Consider the following 20,447-nt stretch of genomic DNA (forward strand, 5'->3'; position numbering starts at 1 on the left):
CATAAATTTCATGGGAAAAATATCAATACAAGTTTATTTATTATACTTATGAAAAATGTCACGTTTTCTCCACAATGTTCAACACATCATCTGTTATGACAGGACGTTGCGTTCACATCAACAATATATTGAAGTGTCACGAAGGGAATATGAAACTTTTTTAATCAAAACACTAATCAAGCACTCACTACACTCACCCAGGACGGAAAAACAGACACATCCGGACAACTACAAAATGCCACTATGTATGCCTACGGATGAGACTAGAAGTTAACCCATTATCGACTGTGTCTTGAGACAATCTCCACAACTTTGTGGAAGGGAACAGAAATAGTGTGTATATTACGGGGAGGAGAGAGGGAGAGCAAGGTTTAGAGAGTGTGTGGTGATAGAGTGCGTGTACCAGACTGTACAGACTGGTGTGCCCTTTTCCGGACAAGGAGAAGTCAGTCATCCGAGGCGTTTGTTTCTGGTGCCAAACAGGAGTGGCAATAAAGAAGCAGAATGGTAGGAACAGTGGATAATGTTCCGAGAGCATCGCGTTATGGCCATTGTCCTTAAAGCTATCAGAATTTCTTATCAGTTTTGACTTCTAACGTATTTTGACGAGGATAAGGGTATGACAACGTTTGGATTTATCGCCTCAATAGAGCTGTTGTTACATTTGTGTTATCTTAGATCTCATGGCTTTCGCTCTTTCTCGGACCTCATTTATAGTTCTTTTTGAGTTCATTTTAGAAAAGTGAAATTTCATAAATGAGATAACAAATGGAATTGACGAGAACACTGAAGCCCGGGTTTTATGCAGTAGAACTGAATAAGACAGTGTGGATCATCCCGAACTGTTATCAGAATCTCACACCTGTTGGTACGGGTGCTTATGGAACAGTGTGGTTAGTTTGTTGTTCCGTGATCATTTTTCTTATCCTGTTAATTTTATATTGTCCGACTGTACTAGTCGTTCAGTAATCGTTTATTGATAGATAATAAATTACGATTTCTAGAGCTAAATAACTTAAATTATGAGATAGTTGAGATTTTCAGTGACGGTAAAGGAAGTAAGATTCCTGCATTCTTCCGTCAATTTTTTTATATTAAACTTCTGAAAGCCTGAGCTTTAGTTTGTTCTCGATTTCTATGAAGATTGCGGCGGCAGGTCCCTTGTACTTGGATCTATTGGACACCTTATTGGAATACATTCTGATGTAATTTTTAAAGATCAATAAATAGGTAATATTGGTTTCAGTGCAGCAGAATGTCGTCCAACGGGTGAAAAAGTAGCCATAAAGAAGTTTTCCCGACCATTCCAAAGTGCAATCCATGCAAAACGTACGCATCGTGAATTGAAGTTGTTACGGTCGATGAATCATGAAAATATCATCGATATGTTAGATGTATTCACTCCTGACATCAACGCTACTTCATTACAAGATGTGTATGTTTTTTTTTTCTTACTTCATTATTGTATTTTAACTTTTGCTTCCTTTATAATGGCTGCTTTGCTGAAATATCGCTAGTTTAACTCGTTATTTTTGAAATAGAAAGAATGAACAGTTTTCTGTTGTTTTCAGAGAGAACTCCAATATATTAGTAAAAGTCAAAAGATCGAGCATCTCAAATACTACTGTTTTTTACCAAATGGCATTATTATTTGCACAATAACTCGTAATTGTGTGTAGTTGAGCATAGAAAAAACTGAATGCAAAGACTTTTTGTTTAAAATCGCTCCTTTTTTCTCGAAAATAATTTTCTAGACCTGTTTTGTGATATTCTTCAGATATTTTGTGTCTATGTTGATGGGAGCAGATTTATCAAGCATATTAAAAATTCAGCGTCTCAGCGATGATCATATTCAGTTCCTTGTTTATCAAATACTTCGTGGTTTAAAGGTTTTTTCCTGCCTTCTTAGAGAAAGAGAAGTTGATGATATGGATTGTAATTCAAATTCTTTCCATTTTTCTCTTGACAGAATAGATTATTATTTTACAGTATATTCATTCTGCCGGTCTTATTCATCGCGACTTGAAGCCATCAAATATAGCTGTCAATGAAGATTGTGAATTGAAGGTACCATTTCATCACTTTACAGAACTTGCTCATGACGAAGATTACTGAATACGAATATTGAAGAGTGGATGAAGTTCTGAGTACTGTTTTAGATCCTCGATTTTGGTTTAGCGAGACAAACTGACAGTGAAATGACGGGGTATGTTGCCACGCGCTGGTATCGTGCCCCTGAAATCATGCTCAACTGGATGCATTACACTCAAACAGGTAATAATTCTGTATATATGTAACCGATTTGACTTGCTTGGAGAGATATATTTTGATTTATCTTTTCCGCAAATAGAATCAGAGAAGTTTTTATTTGTGGGCGAAGATTATTTCATATTATTCTTTCGTGGGTCTTAGCTAGGTGTTTTTTTTTTTTTTTTTTTTCTTTTGCAGTGGATATTTGGTCAGTTGGATGCATTATGGCAGAATTAATTACCGGTCGAACTTTGTTTCCAGGAGCGGATCGTAAGCACTTTTTAGTGACTTTTAAAGTTTGCTTCGAAGTACAAAAATTTCCTTCCATCCTGATATAAACATTTTTCTGCTAATATAATTCATTAATTTACCAAATATTGCATTTTGTGAACTGGTCAGATATTGATCAATTAACGCGCATAATGAATGTAGTCGGTACGCCAAACGAGGAATTTTTATCAAAAATACAATCAGATGAAGCTCGTAATTACATACGTAATCTTCCAAAAACTCCCAGAAAAGATTTCAAAAGATTGTTCCCAAGCGCATCACCTGATGCTATTGATTTGCTGGAAAGAACTCTAAATCTCGACCCTGATTATCGGTAATTTATCACTCAGTATATTTCTTACCTTTTTTATAATGGAAAAAGTAGTTTATTTTCTTAAAGAATAGAGAAATTCCACTTTTTTAAAATATATCAAACATGAACTTCTTTTCATTATTTCAGTTTTTAACATAAATTACATTAAGTAAAGAGAGCTATTAATAGACCGACTGCTAGTGAGGCAATGGAGCATCCCTACTTAAAGCAGTATCACGATCCATCTGATGAACCCGTGTCGCCACCACTCGATATCGATTCCGATGGTTCGTTTTTTTCTTCTGATAAATCAGTTTTTTTTTTTTTTTTTCTGAATGTTTTACGATTTGTACCACAGACTGTTCGTTATTTAAGCTGGAAATTAAACGTGTTTTCTTGCTCTCTTTGATGAGGATGATTTTGTAAAAAATTGGAGTATTTTTTAGCATTATATTTGGGTCATTTATTTATTTGCCTAATTCTCCAATATCGTTTTAGGCATGGAGAAAGAATTTTTTTCTTTTGTAGAGAAGTGAGGCACATAGGTCCTAATTCAGATGAGCTCATATGGTTTTTTACGTTACAGGAGATTTAACTATTGACCAATGGAAGGAGTTAATCTGGAACGAAATTGGAGACTTTGCGGAGGAAAGAGCAAAACGACTTGCTGCTCCAACTGCAAACAACGGAGCGATGAGTTGAGATCTGATTTTATGCACTATAAAATTAAAACACGAAGAAGCTTCCTCTTTTCGTTTGTATTTTTGTTTTCATTTAGTCTCAGGATGATATTGAGGTGATATAAATCTTTAGCATAAGTACTCCGTGCGATTTTCTAAAAAAGTTCAATTATCTTGTCATGACATCCATATGATTTTGAATCGATTCTACTTTCTTGCAAATTCTTTTTTGTTAGAATGGATTTTTTGTTTGTTTTTTAGTTCTCTTTTTTGTAAAAAATAGATACCAATAATGTTTTTCAACATAAATATTATATAGGCGCTGCAGTGTAACTTTGCCATGTCATTGTTTTTTTCGGTTATATCTGACATACATTTATGGTACCATAAATGACGATGGCAGTAAATGACTGGATAGTTCTGATCAATCTGGAAAGTTTGTAAATATGAAATTTATTTTATGTCATTCTTAATCGAATAGTTTTGTGTAGTATTTTATTAACAGTTCTAATCTTATTCATACTGTTTTGCAATTTCTAGAACTTTTATTTTTATTTACTGTAATTTTACAATTTATGTAGATATATAGGAAAACCGGAAAGATCCGAAATTTATATTGGATGTTGATTTTTTTATTTCTGTAGTTCCAGGTTTTCTCTTTCTGTTTTAAATTATCTAATTGATTCTTATTTACCGATCAATTCATCAAGCTGTTATAATTATCAGCAGTGATGATTTTTTTATCTTTTTTGACATAGTTCATCTCGCGAACAGCTTAGTTTTAAAGCCACGATAATATTGTTTGTATAGTCTTAATTTGACCAAATTTTTTTCTTCTGTCGAATTAAAATGAAATTGTTTCGGTATTATATTTTTAAAGCATAGATTTGTGTAATAAAGTTTCAAGTTGTATATGCAAATTTTGGACTATGCATATTTCCCTGCTAGTAACCTTAGTGTTTCTACCATCTATTTTTAGAGATTCTTTTGTTAGCATGATTTTTTCAAGTTCAGTTGCGAAAAATTGAAACATCTACTAAAAGCGCACTTCCAATAGTTCGAACAGAATGAAATCACGGTTAACTATTATCAATTCTCAAATAAACAATAGTGGTAGATACTGCTTATATTTACCCTTATAACTGTACAAATTTCATATTTTCGAGCAAACTCGTTTTTTCCTGCTTGACGATGAATCGTGCTGCTGGTCATATTTTCTTACATCATATGGATTAGTGAAGGTAGAAGAAGTGATATCCTAAAATTATTGACAGTTCCAAATTGAGCAGTTTTATTTTGCTTTTATTTATTAAGAACATAATAGTTGCATTTATAAAATAGCAGATAAACTGTACTAATAATTTTCCGGAAGATGTAGTAAGATCTTCGGAATTACCTTTCGCTTATTTGTCTTTTTTTCCTAACAATAAATAGAAGTGAAATGATTTCGTTTTTAATAATTGGACGAGTTCATGCGTGAACGTTATTTGCGTGTGATTTGTGTGTGTGTGTGTTGAAATTTAAAACAATTGAGATAGCTTACACCGCGCTAAACGTTTGCTTATTTTGTTAGAATAACAATGTGTAGAATAGCGTAAGGAGGAGCGAGTTTGCATAAAGGATGTGTATATATTAGTCGAGTGTTGCTGAATCGAGAATCGGGAGTGAATCGGGATGAGGCTTTGTGAGCATGCTTAAACGTTTTGCTTTGCTTTGTTATTACAGAAGCAGTTGGACAGCCTGCCGTTAAAGTGCGCTCCTGAAAGAACATAGCAATCAGCTGCTCGGAACTTCTCGATCCTCTTATCTCTCGTTGTCTTTTGCTGCAACTTTTCCAAGAAAAAGCTCAATTTAGTTTCCTTTCATCTTCTTGCCCAACGCTTTATTTCCTAATCATTCTATTAAATGTAGCCATTTCTTTTTTTTTTTTACTATAATAAATTAATTTGCTCTTTAGCACATGAATAAATGAATAATTACGATGTCTGAAGTGCTCAATTGTCTAACTCAATTATGTCGTTAGAGAATGATTAAATTTAACTCTTTTTTTCTTTTTGAATTTTTCCAATTTAAAAAATAATTGTAATATTCCTACTATTTTAATTAATATAAAGATATGTATGAATAATCCTAGCATATAGCTTCACTTCCAATAAAGCTAAAGATAAGTAGAAAATCTGCGTTGTGAATTTAATTTAGTTAAGTGATGGGCAGAGATCAGGATTGTTAGTGTTAACTAGAGTGGGAAGGGATTTAACGAAGATTTCATTGTTTGAAAAATAAAAAAAAAAAATTAATTTCTATAACATTTAGCTTATTATTAATAATTTTGCAGCCATTATGACTCAATGATAAATTTTTCGGCAAATACATCGATCGTAGAAAGATGAAAAAAAGTAAAAAATGATATCTTGTTTTAAAATCAGAATAAATCTTTGTATTTTTGAAATATTTGTTCAAAGGCGTTTGTCGAATTTTTCATTTTGGAGAGTTATAAAAGAATAATGTTCTCCGTGATTTGGGAACTTCTTCATTTTGAAAAGGATTTATTTGGAAATGATTTATGAGATCCAAATGAGTCAGAAAAGTGTTTTCCATATGTTCATTAGCAGTGAATTTAAATGATTGTGAATGATGAACATTCCAACCAATGAAATAAATGAATGGATTAAATAAAACAGTTTTGCTGAAACGTTTCCTCGAGTACGGTCATATTATCGTCTAAGGATAACACTGCTTGATTTGATTGATGTGAGATAGCAGAAGAATTACTTATATCTTGAAATAATGAACCTATGAAGTATCATTCATAGGATAAATTAAAAAAGAATGGAAGATATGAGAGATACACAAACCTAACAAGTTATGAACATTATTGTACTGTGCCGTATTTCTGCACTTATATTATCTTATTTGTTTACCGTAATATCTGTATTAACTTCTTCAATTGCCCTGCTAACACCACAATGGCAAATAGTGACAATTACGGAATTTCACACCGAACATCAGCATGGCCTCTGGATGGATTGTATCCTCGGGAAGAAGCATGTACAAGGTTGGCGCATTTGTAGTATTATCTAAACTTGATTAATTCCTTTAACTAAATAAGATTTCTTCGGTGGATTTTTTTCCCCTTTGTTTATAGTTGAATTTATTGATTTTATTAAAGACTAATGTTAAGGTCAAGAGGATTGTATCCTTGGGAAGCAGCATCTAATTGAACAGAATTTTATTTGTAACAGTCTGGAAGAATAAAAAAAAATGAAAAGCTATCAGATATATCAGTTCTTTACTTTAAAGTCTTAATTTACAGGTACATCTGAAAGAAGTCTTCATTGTACATATAAATTTGAAAGTGCTGAGAAGAATGATTTACAAAATGATGAAGATAATGAAGAGCAACATAAGTTTCACAGTAAGCTTTTAAAATTGATTCTATTAATTAGCTCTAGTTAGATGGAATTAAATCTAGTAATTTGCTCGATAAGCATAGCTATAAATGAACATCATATTGTATTTCTTAAAATACAAACATTTTAAATTGGTATAGCAAATGGATTAAAGTGGTATTTTCTGAGTAAGTTAAATTATCATATGATATGTTGTTATTTGGTGAAAAAATCTAACATTTTATTAAATTTTACTTCGTAAATTACAGCAATTAAAGTTGTAGTAATTAAAATTTATTATAAAAAATTATAGTTGTGAAAACTGAGTGAATATTTACAGTCGTCTGCTATGATCATAACAAAGAATTTAAGAATTCCTTGACATACTGAAGTACATCAATTTCATTAAATTTGGACAAAAAAGAAAAAAAATGCTCTATAAATTAGGAAAGATAAAGATAAATAATTATTCAGGAAGGAACAAGCGACATACCTTCTAAAATAATAAATCCATTCAGTTTTCAGAATGATTCGTTCAAAAAATATATTCATGACATATTATAGAAAATCATCCATCTTCAAAAAAAGGAAAAGACAAAGTAATTAATAATTACTTTCAGAATGTTTATAGGATTATAATTGCTATAAACGATGTTAAGATGCTAAAACTTAGATCAAATAAATATTTTCCAACATTGTTTTTTTTTTTTTTTTTTAACGACAAATTATAGATTGGCATAAAGCTGTTCTATGTTTATTGCTTCTGGCGATGTTAACAGCTCTTACTTTATGTTGCTTTCTAATGTGCGCATTATACTTTCGTATTGCAGCCCTTGTTTCATGTACCTTATCATTAATTGCAAGTAAGTTATTTCTCAACTATTACGTTGATATATGACTGTATAATACTAAAAATTACAAGCTACCTACATGCTAAAATACACCCTATTGCTTGTTTGCTGATTGAAATTTAAACTTTCTACTTCCTAAACAATCTAACACATAGATTAACGAAAAGGCAATAATATGACGATTGACCATGGACCTTTTTCGGAATGTTCATATTTTGGCGTATTGAATGTGGTAGTAGTTTTACTTTTCCGAATTTGAGAATTTCTAAGCAATAATCTGATATGTAAGTTAATTGAATGAAATAGTTTGACGGTTTAACGGTAATGTTTGTATCAGCTATCATACGATTGCAGTTTTCCCAAGATTTAAATCCATTTTATTCTTCCATATTCACGTTTTAGCAATCTTGTCAAGTGTTGCCATAGTTGTATTCTTTATTAATTCACACAAAGTTGAAATTCGATTTGTGCAAGGTATTACTCGAACATATGAGGTTTGTCTATGAAATTAATTTCTACAAAAAAAAAATTTTTTTTGATACACAAAAATTTATTACATCTTATGCAAGTGCGCTCAATAGTTTATGGTTGTAAAACTGTTTGTATGATATTCCTCTACCTCTACCGTGTAATTTTATATAAAGAAATTTTATATAAAATTTCTTAAATTACAGCAAAGGTGTGGTTATTCATTCTATTTGGCGCTTTCTTCGTGTGTCACTTTTCTAGCAGCATTCCTTTGTTCAGTATTTTGTACGGTGATGGTATTTTTACATGAGCGGAATCGTCGACAGCCACCAAAAACATACCCATTAATTAATAGTGCCGTGTAAAAAGTGAATTGGAATTCCGGTCTACAGTCAAATAAATGCTTATTGGTTATCTTTTCACTTCATTCCATGTGCTATGACAAGAAGTATTAAGTATGATGATTGAGTTGTACAAATGTCGAGTTAAATTAGCAGTGTAAACAATATATTGTTAAAAGTTTTAAAGTCTTGAGAACCCTAATTATCAGCTTGATAATTACCATCCTTAGTAATTAAAATTTCTCTCCTGAAAATCATTGTTTCATTAATTTGACATATTCAAAATTTGCAACTCCATTTTTAAAAGTTTATATGCTTTCCTTTTTCTTTTGAATGTATTTATTTTTCACTTCATAATTTTATAAGCAATCTTCCAGCAGATTTTCTGACAAAAATATCTAAAATTTGTAATAAATTTCTGTTGTTTCTAGCAAAACTCATATTGTTTTATGACAATTCAAATCCTACGAAATAATTGAAATGTTTTATCAATATGATAAATCATTTCCACTAAATGCTTTCGTTAATAAAATGTTATCCTATAAAATTATTTCTCAAAATACATCCGTTTTACTGCCAACAATGGAATATTAATTGACCTTTGTCAAGAGTGATTTTCATCATTAATATAATCACTCTCGAACAACTAATGATAAAATTCATTTTATCATGATCATCTAATTGTACCATATAGTACCATATCTTGTCTCGTTACATCCAAAGCATCAGTTATCCATAATAACAAAAACGAAGTAATTGCTCATTAAAAGATGCAATCAGCTAAATCTTTTAACCTTATAATAGCTGATATGATACGTTTTTGCTTTAATTCGCACATTTTTTATTCTGAAAAGTTTCGATATGTAACTATTCCTTATTTGTTACAATATATGTTGTATATTATGTGTATAATATATTACAGATAACGGATAAACATTTCGATATATATATATATATATAAGCATGAAAAATTATTCACTGAATACATTCTATTATCAAAGAAATAATTAATGAGACCTTATATTTGTGAATTTCCATGATGAAAGACGCAGATATAATGTTGTCTGAAATTTAACAATACTAATATGAATATGTGTAATAAAAGTATCAAATGAGTATTTTTAGCATCATTTAAATTACTTCGAAACAATAAAATACTTAAAGATTTAATCAGAACAAAAATTTGATTTGTTCAATGTTATTTCTCGTTTAGTATGAATAATTGCTAAAACAATTTACATAACATTAATAGTTTTGTATAGTTCGAAATTGAATGATTGATAAGTTTCCTTCAAAGAGAAAAAAAATGAAAAAAGGAAAAGCTGAGGAAAAAAAATAAGGCATAGCAGTTACCGGCATAGTCAATCATAATATTATTGGCACTGGGATGAGGAAATTGCATATAAGGTCTGCTTGTCGGGATGGGTTTGTTTAAGCCACACATTCTTCAGAAACTAGTTTCAAAAGAAAGTTGTGAATATTTGTTTGTTTTTTTGTTGGTTGGTAGTAGTTGTCATAAGTATTTCATGTGTGCTAATTCAAATTCCACGTAAGAACATGTAAGTTGAAATTTGCATGTATATATTTGGGTGTAACAGATTTGATATTTTCAGGCAAAAGATGTGGTTCGCTAACTTACTCGTTCCCCTATTCCTGCCATATCTTTTGTATGCTAAACGACAAGAATCATGTGAAGGTTTGATACCATTAGTGATGACACAAATTTACAAATAAATCATGGGTTGATTTCTGTTGCTTATAATTGCGTAAAAGGAAATAAAAAATGATACCATATAGTATTGAATGTTGGTAACGGGCTCTTTGATTCGGCATAATTGTGATTTAGGAATTTGGAATATGAGAAAATAATTTAATTTTAACTCTACTCGACATGCTTTAGAAGTTACTTTTGTGAAACACATCTAAACTTCCTAATTTTGATAGAAAGTATGAAATTTTTTTGCAGTATGTGAGAAAGTTTTACGTGATGTGATGAACAGTATGACAGTGAGTGATCGTAATGATGCAGGCAGAATCGATGAAGCACTGAGAGAACACTGTGGTGGAATAAAAGGGAAAGAGAACAAATTTGTCCGTTTTATTTGTTTCGTGTTTTAATTAAAACGTTACATTACGTGGATTTATCGCATAGTTGGATTTTCTTACCGAGAAACCCGTAAATTGTTGACCAGGTGCTTGTATGAAATGAATTCTTTAGATCTGGAATATTTACATTAGGTTTGGATGGAAAATTCTAATTTTGAAACTCGACTACTTATATCAGGTCTTTTCAGTGTTTTTATGTTGGTGCTTTGCCTGAATCCGCTACTTCTATTATGAATGATGTAGTGAAGCCATTATCTTGGTCTATGCCAGTGGAAAAAGTTTGCGAAAAGTTGCGTACAATGGATTCACAGATATGCGAATTGAAATTCGGTAGCTTTCTCGCATTTTTCAAGTGAAATGAAAAAGATAAGTATTATTTGTCATAGATTTTTCTTCTTTGAAAAAGGAAAAGTTGGGTACGAGAGGAGAATTTTGAACCGGTTAGTTCTACACTATTTGTAAGATGTTTATTTCCCGATGTTACAAGATTTGTGCGACAGCCACAACTATAGGATAAATTATTTTTATATGTTTTCTAGACAAGGATATTGATTGGGAAACGGTGGATCTTAAGAAACTAAGAGTTAAAGAACTGAAGAAAATTCTTGAGGATTGGGACGAGGTACGTTCGACTTTTTTCACTTGCTCTTTCTTTGAGGAGTATTATCTCTTCTGGGAAGTTCTGGAAGTCAGCAATGCTTTATTTTCAGTAGGTTTGCAACATTATAAAAGGTTGTTCATATTCGTAATTTCTTCAGAATTTCAGGATTGCAAGGGATGCACCGAAAAATCGGAATACATAGCTAAGATTGTAGAATTGAAGTCAAAATATGTGAAGAGTGAACTGTGATATTTTTTCAGAATTGACTTTAATTTATTTTCAGATAAAATCTGTTGTTGTCTTCATTGTTTTTGTTATTGATAAAATAAAGTAGTCTTAATGTTTGTCCTATTTCCTTTTGGTTTTTCCACTTTCCTATCTTTCTTAAAATATGTTATATAGTCGTTCATGCTATGTTCTGACATATCGAGAATAGTTTTAAGATCTGGATAGCGTTAACGAATAGGAGTTGCCAATTTTCAGATAATATTAATAGTTACTGGGAAGTGTTATATGAAGTGAATTGATTGAATGTTTGGTTGAGACTAGTTTTTACCCAAATTTGAATGTTTTGTGACAGAGTTTCTTTACCACTTAGATTAAAGGATGGTCAGATATGGCCTTATCTGTTTTGTAGACTGTGAAACATGTAGAAATGAAAACACGTTTCGATTGCAGAAGTGCATAATAGTTTCCAGTGTAAAAGACACCTGTGATTTCAGGGTTGCTGTTTCACTGTTGTTTGGGATAGATTATGGCAGGAGCGTTACCGCGACGTATTGCAAAAGAGACGCAACGTCTAATAGCAGATCCTGTTCCTGGGATTTCGGCTGTACCGGATGACAACAATGCACGTTATTTCCATGTAATTATCGCAGGACCAGAAGGTAGCCCATTTGCTGGCGGAGTATTTAAGTTAGAACTCTTTCTACCTGAAGAATATCCAATGGCAGCTCCAAAAGTCCGTTTTATGACCAAAATATATCATCCGAATATCGATAAATTGGGACGAATATGCCTTGATATCCTCAAAGGTTTGTATTTATATGAAATACATGTTAGGTTTTGGGAGAACTGGAGTATACGTTATCATATACCAAACCATTTCTACTTTTTATTATCGTCATTGCAGTTACAAGAAAAAGTGCACAGTAATCGACAAGTACTTACTACTGATTATAAATAGAAATAAACAAAATGATTACTTTGTTGACTTATAAAAAAAAAAAAAACTGAACGAATGAGAATAAAGACAGTTGACGAGGGATTTTGCTAGATGGACCTGTTGAAATGTTTAGATAGTTAGTGAATCAAGAAGTGGTAGTTCAGCTGTAGTGTCGTTAACCTTTTTCAGGATTTACATCCAAATTCCATCTCATTTCGTTACACTTATGTTGTTAAAAGAAAAAGGTTTTTTCAGTTTCAGTCTTTTTTTTTTTCTCCAGAGGAAGAGACAATAATTGAATGATATAACCTGCTTCGTCTAGAGAGCAGTGCTATTGCTCACGTTCACGGTCGAAAATTTTTACTATATTTTTTTCAGATAAATGGTCTCCGGCGCTCCAAATCCGTACAGTGTTATTATCAATTCAGGCCTTACTCTCAGCTCCGAATCCAGACGACCCGTTAGCAACAGATGTTGCAGAGCAATGGAAAAGTAATGAAAGTGATGCAATTCGTATAGCGCAGGAATGGACTCGTATCCATGCAAATGGACAGTAGCAGATTTATGTTTGGATGACAGTTGATACCATTTCCACTGGATCATAAAGTTTTTGAGTCTCTTTTATTTGTCAGATAAAATAAAACTTTTGATTCAATATCTCACTGAAAAGATAGAATTTATATGAGTTTGTCGTCTGGTGTGATTAAACTCCGTCATTTGGTGCATCAAAATTGATTTCATTTCCAAGTATCAGTCTCTAAATAACCGCGTCTTTAACATGATAGTTGATGTTTGTATTATTTGCATAATATGCTTTACCAGCGGCAGTTGCAAAACATTTCCATGTGGTCCATTTTCCTGATATTTCAAGAACTGATGTGTTTAAGTGGTACTTGTCATTCTTAATCGGTTTGTTTCGAAGTCCGTAATTATAAAGTGAACTTCTGATTGGCTGTGTTACTTGTAATATTTTTTAACTGTTACGTTTGATAAATTGAGATACTTATAGGGAAATTTATATAGAGATTTTTTGTGAATAAGACAGTATTAACTGCACTGAAAACGAAAATTTATTAGGAATCACAGAAATTATAGGATCTGTCACTATTTTTAGGATGTGATAATAAAGTACTGCTATGACACTGTATACTCTTTTTGGTCTAGAATGTCTGGATGAGTAGACATTCTTGGTTCAGTAAGCTTTCTTTTTAAGTTCGATTTAAGTTCCATATACATAAGCTTTCACATTGTAAGTGGAATCAATTGATTTTAGGGTTCAGTCGCAAGTGATATCTTGTTTATCATAGAGTGCCTTTTCCGTACAATCCGACTCATCATTAAAAAATAAGGAATGTGAGTTGTAGCACACTAAATCACCAGTCGATTTGTACATTTTTTGTTCTTTTCATCCTCTGTCTTATTGGTTTATGTAATAGCGATTATGTTTGATTAATATGTCTCTGATTTTTCTGTTTTCATATGTATATCTCAACCATCTTATTCCCTTTTTCAGTCTTAAAGTTTTTTACTCCATCTTTGTGCTCTCTCTATGTATTTCTACTTTTCCATAAAAAATTCTGTTCTTGATGATGAGATGTTTTAAGGTCACCATGTTCATACTGCATGACCATTCATATTTTTCTGATTCTGAGTAAGATAATTGATAGGCTGCTTTACGAAGCTGTTGACTGCAGCGTGTTTTCTCTATCTGTTAGTTTAACATTATTAGATTATTTTTGAGAAAAATGGATGGCTTTGTTTTGTGTGTTTGTATTGGCAAATGGTTGTTTGGTTTTCAGAAAAATGACGCTTCAGTGGTTTGTTGTGGCATTGATTTTATATCTGGAAATAGCGGTCGTACTGCTGCTACTTTTGCCTTGGATTCGTCCAACACTGTGAGTCATTTCAAAAAGGATTTCTTGGTTATCGAATATTTTCTGAGATAATGTCGCATTGACCAGCATTCTTGCCAGTTCATTTTTTTACAGATGGAGTAAATTTTTCAAAAGTCGCGTCGTGAATACGTTCGAAAAACACGCAACCGTTTATTTTATTTCTGCTCTCTGTATCCTTTTGCTTCTCTTTGCAGGTTGGGTTTTCTTTTCATTCTTCTCAAATTCTTCGGACAGATTAGGTTTATATTGTTTTTCAAGAAGGTTAGGTGCTTTCTTATGAATAATTCTTTTCACTGACTTTATTTTTTATAAATGAAAAATTGTTTTAGATGCTATTCGAGAAGTCCGAAAATACGCGAATGAAGTAGCAATAGAGGGTTCAATTCGTCATACTGCAGATTCAGAAAATGTTGTTCACATGCGGCTTTTTCGCGCGCAGCGAAATCTTTACATTTCTGGATTTGCACTCTTGCTCTTCCTGTTTGTTTACTTTGAAAATTTTATTTGAAAGCCTACGGGAAAATTTTTTTTCGAAACTTTTTGGAAGTACTAGTAGATTTTACTGTTGCAATTTGCTTTTAGGTTTAAATTGGCTGCTTGCTGTGCAGAAATAGTTAATACTTAACTTATACTGTTCTGTTTTTGAAAATTTTTCTTTTTTTTTTAGAATTATTAAGCGGTTAGTTGCACTTCTTTCTCGTGGAGCATTGCTTGAAGCTGCTGCTGAGGCTGCAATGAAGCAAGCTGAAAGTGCAACCAAAATGGCAAAATCTTATATGGTACAAATAATTTCCATGTTGAAACTGACAGTTTTCATTATTGTGTAGATTCTATGAGTATATTGATCTATGAGTACATGTCATTTATTCCATAGTTATATCAGTTGTATTAGCTAATGTAGTTGCTGAAATTTTTGAATGTCATGTGGGTTGTATTGCATGTCCATTTCGAGTAGCAAAAAATCATCTTTCTTACTTTTCTTACCTTCAACGCTCGTTTTTCATTCTTTCATTGAGGAGAGGAATAATTTCAATATAACCAGCTGAGATTATTTGTTTCAGTATGGTGAGGGCGAAAGAGAAAAGGAACTAGAGCGACAAGTGGAAGAGCTTGGCAGAGGTACTGCTTATGTGCTTCTTGTAATAGAATGTCCAGTAGTTCGGTGCACTGTTTATTTCCATCTTGATGTTAATATCTAGTACTATTAGTCTTGGTTATGAACAGATATGGTTGGTAACAATGTATCATGCTCTTTTTCTTACCGTACCTATTAATAATAATGTCGATTATTATATTCTTCATACTTGAATTGTTTTTGAAGAACTGAAATCAGCGCAAGTGGACAGGGACACTATGAAGGAGCAAGCAGAGAGTCTTGAACGAGAATATGATCGTGTTTGTGGCTTGCTTAAGCTGGCTGAGGTAAGTTTTCACTCTTTCAGTAACGATTGGTTCCTTTCTGACAGTAAATAAGCGGAAAACCTGGAAGCGTTTGTTTAATTCTAATATTTAAACATTACGGATTTTATATTTTTAATCCGCCCATCAACTCTAATTTCCTTGCTGTCCCGTTGAACTTTCTCAGTGCAGTTTTTTGTAACCACATTTAGAGTGGTCCTTGTAAAAATCATCGAGGAATGAAATTTGTGCAAGACAGACTTTCTAACTTATTTAACGTTTTCCAGAGAGCGAGTGGAGACAAGAAAGAAGATTGATGTTGTGTACTCGTGATCAGTTATATACACTTATGAAGCATGATTAGTTTCCAAACTACCTTTAGATTACTTTTAAGTTAATATAACTTTGCTGAAATCTTTATCAGTAGATAGCAAAGAGCATTTGTATTTAGAATTATATCTGCAATGTATGCCTAAGATCAGTCTTCGTTATCCATTCAGTTGTTCATGGGTAGTTTTTCACGCGCTTTTGAAACTGTTCAGTGCGCATATCTTTTGAACCAGTTCATTGTTTATATTTCGATACTTCCCTGTCTGCTGTCATCTTACAGCAAGTAGGATGTAAGCTATTTAGCAGTGACTGTTCAGATGGTAGGTTATATTCCTAACCATTTATTTTCAAGTTTACAGACGAATTCGTTGTGGTCTGTAAACCTTAATTATGGCAGAAGTTTACTGAGTTGGTTTAAGACGTACCGTTGTTGATTTGCCATTTCCATTATTTAATCTTTGCTTCCGGTATTACGTCTTTTAAAATGTTATCATTTACATAAATTTCAATATTTTATAAATATTCTCTTACGGCATAAAAGATGTGGCCGTTAAGCCCGACCCAATGTTGGAAGTTTTGAGCTGTGCTGAGCATTATTACTAAACATTACTCAGTACAGCTCATGAATAAATTTTTCACTGGATGATTTTTGTCCATTAAAGATAGCGTGCAATAAAACAAGTGCAGTAACAGCACAGCATATCTTTCTTCTTTCCATAAGCTAGACAATTAATATTTTCGCAAAATGGCAAAGACTTATGATTGTTATCATTTACCAAACATTCAAATTAGAATGATTAAGCATAACAATCTAGAAAACAGAAATTTACTTCATGTTTCAACGTTTCAAACATTCTTTTTCAACATGGGCTTGGATAACTGGGTTTGTTAATGAAAGAAGAAATGAACTAGAAATGTTATGAATGAGCTTGCCTACATTTGTCTACTTTTGTCGATCTCATTATTTGAAACAGCTGGATGTGAAAATGTGAATGGAAGTCACCTAAGTCTTCGACATGCAGTAGATGAGACTACAACAGCAATTTACAACTTCGCACAATTACCTAACAAGGACTGTTATTTAAATGCGGAAATACTGATAAACAATAGATGGGAAATAGGTTTAAAGGGATCGGGGGAAACGTGAAGGGTTTTTGAATGAGCTATAATTCCATATATCACCTTCGTATGGTATGAAGAATATTAGAGCAAACTCATGTATAACATGAACATTCAAAATTACAGTCAAAATGGTATGATTTCCTTGAGTGATTGTAGTATTTACAGGAAAAGCCATAACTTTACCAATCACAAATGTTGCTGTACAACGACGAATTACAGTTCCATTCCCTGTGTTTCGTCTGTAAACAGATTTGCAAAACATAAGGAACTTAAGTACAGGATGATACATGGCATTCTTACATATAAGGTTTTTCCATTGTCACCATTCGAATAAAGTGAGAATGTTAGCACTAGCGGTTAAAAATGTACCTTCCGTAAAATCAGATATAGTGGAACTCGATTCATCTCCGCTCGACGAGCTTTGAGGTTCCTTGTTAACTTCGTCCGTGTTGATGCAGTTCCTCAAAGCCTCTTCGCTGGCATATTTAAGCACATATTCTGTAATCGGAAGAGCTTATAAAGCAAACACTTTTCCAATTCTGATTTTCGAAAGCTACAATTTTCTGTAGTAAGTTGAGAGATTGAAAAAATACATACTTCCAGTCAGATAAGGTTCATGAAAGTAATTATTTTGTCAAAACCTCATATTCACATGTCGATATCTTGACTTTAGTGTCAAGATAATTTGTGACCACGAACCTCGGCACTTTTTCTTAAATTCTTCAGGCTTATGTAGGTATAGTGCAGCAGCATCACCGTTCAACGGATCTGTTGGATTAGGATACGTTAGTAACTGAGGCAAGAATGATTCGAAAATGTTTGCGAGATCTGCAAGTTAAAACTACATGCCTTTGGTATTTATACATTCAATAAATGAATGCTTTTTTCTTCGATATAACCAAGAGGAATGTTGTATATACTTGAACTATTATGTTATTCTGCTTTGTAGCAATAACTACCGTATAAAGCAGTCCAGGCTTGATTAATTACATCAAGGCAAACAGTGCCTGATGCTTCATCGATATTTGGATGATAAATGCGGTTCATGAAACCAATGGATGGCGATTTGAAGGGGTACTTTTCTGGCAAATCAACGCGAACACGCCATACTCCTCCTTCATAAGCAGCTACAAAAGGATATATTTGAAGCAAAAACACAATTTTTCAGTTATGTCGATAATGGCTGAAAAACCAAGCTGAATCTGTGGATGAATTAAACGGCTGCCATAGTAAGCTTTCCATCATACATCACAGTAAGATGTCCTATTTTGAATACTTCATTGTACTCTGATACGTTTGAAAAACTTGATAACTTGTACAAAACACTCTAATATCTATCATGCATTCCAATGAAGACTTACTCCCTTTTGGACCATGAAATTTGACAGCAAATTCATTAATACCACCTGTGATTGTTACTTCATGTTTACTTTCAATCCTGAAACGATGTGATGCGAGAGAAGTTGATAAAGAATCAATACAACATAAGGTATGATTACTTTGAATTTTTAGCGAAGATGAAACTTAAGTGTTTCGACAAACTTCTGGACAGAAGCAATGCAAAAAGACATTTTTCGTTATTTTTATGGTTGTAAATAGTATTAGTAATTTTAAAAAATTTTAATTTCTTTTACCTTTCATGTCTAATTCTAATTAAAATTTTTATGAATGACATATGAAAAGTTCTTGTTGTTTCCAACTTACCTATTCAGTATATTACATATTATTATTAGAGGATATTATCTTTGAATCAATCAATGGCCAATTTCTTATTCGATACCTATATAATGTGTGGAAGAATCATAAATAATTTATCCCTTATGAATTCATCATCTGATAATTTCTGATAAAATCTGATAAAATAATGTTAGATAAATAATATAAAATAATGTTAGATAAATAAATAACTTCGTTATGATAATTCCATTTACAGTTAACGAAACACAATGTAATAAAGCGGAAAAAAAAATATGAAAAAGTATACGAGATAAACTCACAATTTTATCACATCTGTATCCATTCGTCGTTTGCCAGCACTCGGAGACGACATTTTTGATTCGTTAAGACGAATAAAAATAGAGTGAGCAGAAAAACCTGCGCATAAATAATTCGATAATTTATCACTTAGTATTAATGTAATCGTTTAGTCAGCTGTTAAATTTAAGCAATAAGTACACTGCAGCGCTCAGAAATAAAAAATTAACAGTGAAAGCAATAGTGAAATAATGAAAATGAAAATGAGTTACGTAACTGCAAATTTTTATTTAACATATGATAAATGGAAAATGTTTCGAAGTTTTGTGCAACATTTTCTTTCTTAGTTATGAAACAAAAATGAATGAAACAATGAATCAATAAAAGAGATCACAAAATAACAAGAGGAAAATTCAGAAGTTTCTAAACATTTACGGATTATATCAATAAATAAATAAGGAAATGAAGTGCAAACTTTCTGCGGTGTGTAAGAATGAAAAATTTTAAGTATTGGAATTTCTTTTCAGTTCCTTTTTATTGTATGGGAAGATATTACTGAAAGTCATATTTACTGATGGAAAGAGAATTATCCTATAAGAATGACCAGTTAGTAATGAAATAATAATGAAACTTCAGTAAACATAACATGTCAATTATTTGAGAATCAGTATTTGAAAATTAGTTAACACACAGTTCATATAGTAGTGAAGTCATGAAGGAATTGGCAAAAAACGAGTTAATTAAAATTCTCTCTCTTAATCTCTGAACGGAATATGACCGTTTAATGGTATTCAAAAAGACGTATGTCAGTTTTTTACCGGAATTTAGCATAAAGTGAGATGAAGTTTGTATTTCTGCGCTCTGTGCGAAAAACAAAAGTCAAAACTAAGCCACCCAAGCTGATATGACATGTTTGACTGGATATATTTAATGCTTATTCGTCCATTCATTCATTCATTCATTCATTCATTCATTCATTCATTCATTCATTCATTCATTCATTCATTCATTCATTCATTCATTCATTCATTCATTCATTCATTCATTCATTCATTCATTCATTCATTCATTCATTCATTCATTCATTCATTCATTCATTCATCCATTCATTCATTCAATTCATTCAATTCATTCATTCATTCAATCCATTCATTCATTCAATCTATTCATTCATTCATTCAATTCATTCATTCATTCATTCATTCATCCATTCATTCATTCATTCATTCAATCCATTCAATTCATTCATTCATTCAATCTATTCATTCATTCATTCACCGGATCAATGATGTTA

At 32.0% G+C, this 20,447-nt stretch overlaps 6 protein-coding genes across 7 annotated transcripts; 5 read left to right on the forward strand and 1 right to left on the reverse strand.

Moving 5' to 3' along the window:
- Positions 1-768: 768 nt before the first annotated feature.
- On the forward strand, positions 769-3,535 carry Bma-pmk-1 (the record flags this gene model as incomplete). 2 transcript variants are annotated; one of them, XM_001897768.1, is made up of 9 exons in its annotated part: positions 769-893; positions 1,247-1,435; positions 1,778-1,889; positions 1,990-2,067; positions 2,160-2,274; positions 2,449-2,520; positions 2,650-2,854; positions 3,023-3,120; positions 3,420-3,535. In XM_001897768.1, the coding sequence occupies 9 exons, from the start codon at positions 769-771 to the stop codon at positions 3,533-3,535; spliced, it is 1,110 nt and encodes a 369-aa protein (XP_001897803.1). The 2 variants fall into 2 exon arrangements, with proteins under 2 accessions (XP_001897803.1, XP_042930193.1); XM_043074259.1 differs by lacking the exon at positions 769-893 and having other exon boundaries at positions 1,362-1,435.
- A 2,843-nt stretch (positions 3,536-6,378) lies between these two features.
- Positions 6,379-8,586, forward strand: Bm5205 (Clc-4 protein., putative; the record flags this gene model as incomplete). Its single annotated transcript, XM_001897767.1, has 5 exons — positions 6,379-6,568; positions 6,827-6,928; positions 7,634-7,765; positions 8,156-8,247; positions 8,428-8,586. The coding sequence occupies 5 exons, from the start codon at positions 6,379-6,381 to the stop codon at positions 8,584-8,586; spliced, it is 675 nt and encodes a 224-aa protein (XP_001897802.1).
- Positions 8,587-10,182: 1,596 nt separating this feature from the next.
- On the forward strand, positions 10,183-11,518 carry Bma-manf-1 (ARMET-like protein precursor, putative; the record flags this gene model as incomplete). Its single annotated transcript, XM_001897766.2, has 5 exons — positions 10,183-10,258; positions 10,529-10,653; positions 10,857-10,998; positions 11,208-11,290; positions 11,435-11,518. The coding sequence occupies 5 exons, from the start codon at positions 10,183-10,185 to the stop codon at positions 11,516-11,518; spliced, it is 510 nt and encodes a 169-aa protein (XP_001897801.1).
- Positions 11,519-12,023: 505 nt separating this feature from the next.
- Bma-ubc-13.2 (Ubiquitin conjugating enzyme protein 13, putative) lies at positions 12,024-12,991 on the forward strand (the record flags this gene model as incomplete). Its single annotated transcript, XM_001897765.2, has 2 exons — positions 12,024-12,303; positions 12,813-12,991. 2 exons carry the CDS (start codon positions 12,024-12,026, stop codon positions 12,989-12,991), a joined length of 459 nt encoding a protein of 152 aa, XP_001897800.1.
- Positions 12,992-14,183: 1,192 nt separating this feature from the next.
- Positions 14,184-16,044, forward strand: Bm6822 (B-cell receptor-associated protein 31-like containing protein; the record flags this gene model as incomplete). Its single annotated transcript, XM_001897764.1, has 7 exons — positions 14,184-14,329; positions 14,423-14,523; positions 14,659-14,809; positions 14,997-15,108; positions 15,391-15,448; positions 15,651-15,751; positions 16,015-16,044. The coding sequence occupies 7 exons, from the start codon at positions 14,184-14,186 to the stop codon at positions 16,042-16,044; spliced, it is 699 nt and encodes a 232-aa protein (XP_001897799.1).
- Positions 16,045-17,392: 1,348 nt separating this feature from the next.
- Bma-ubc-8 (Ubiquitin-conjugating enzyme E2 H, putative) lies at positions 17,393-19,229 on the reverse strand (the record flags this gene model as incomplete). The annotated part of the gene is made up of 6 exons (XM_001897763.2): positions 17,393-17,418; positions 17,549-17,677; positions 17,879-18,007; positions 18,139-18,306; positions 18,541-18,617; positions 19,177-19,229. The coding sequence occupies 6 exons, from the start codon at positions 19,227-19,229 to the stop codon at positions 17,393-17,395; spliced, it is 582 nt and encodes a 193-aa protein (XP_001897798.2).
- Positions 19,230-20,447: the final 1,218 nt, after the last annotated feature.

Source organism: Brugia malayi, assembly GCF_000002995.4.
Source record: "Brugia malayi strain FR3 genome assembly, contig: Bm_v4_ChrX_scaffold_001, whole genome shotgun sequence".
NCBI lineage: Eukaryota > Metazoa > Nematoda > Chromadorea > Rhabditida > Onchocercidae > Brugia > Brugia malayi.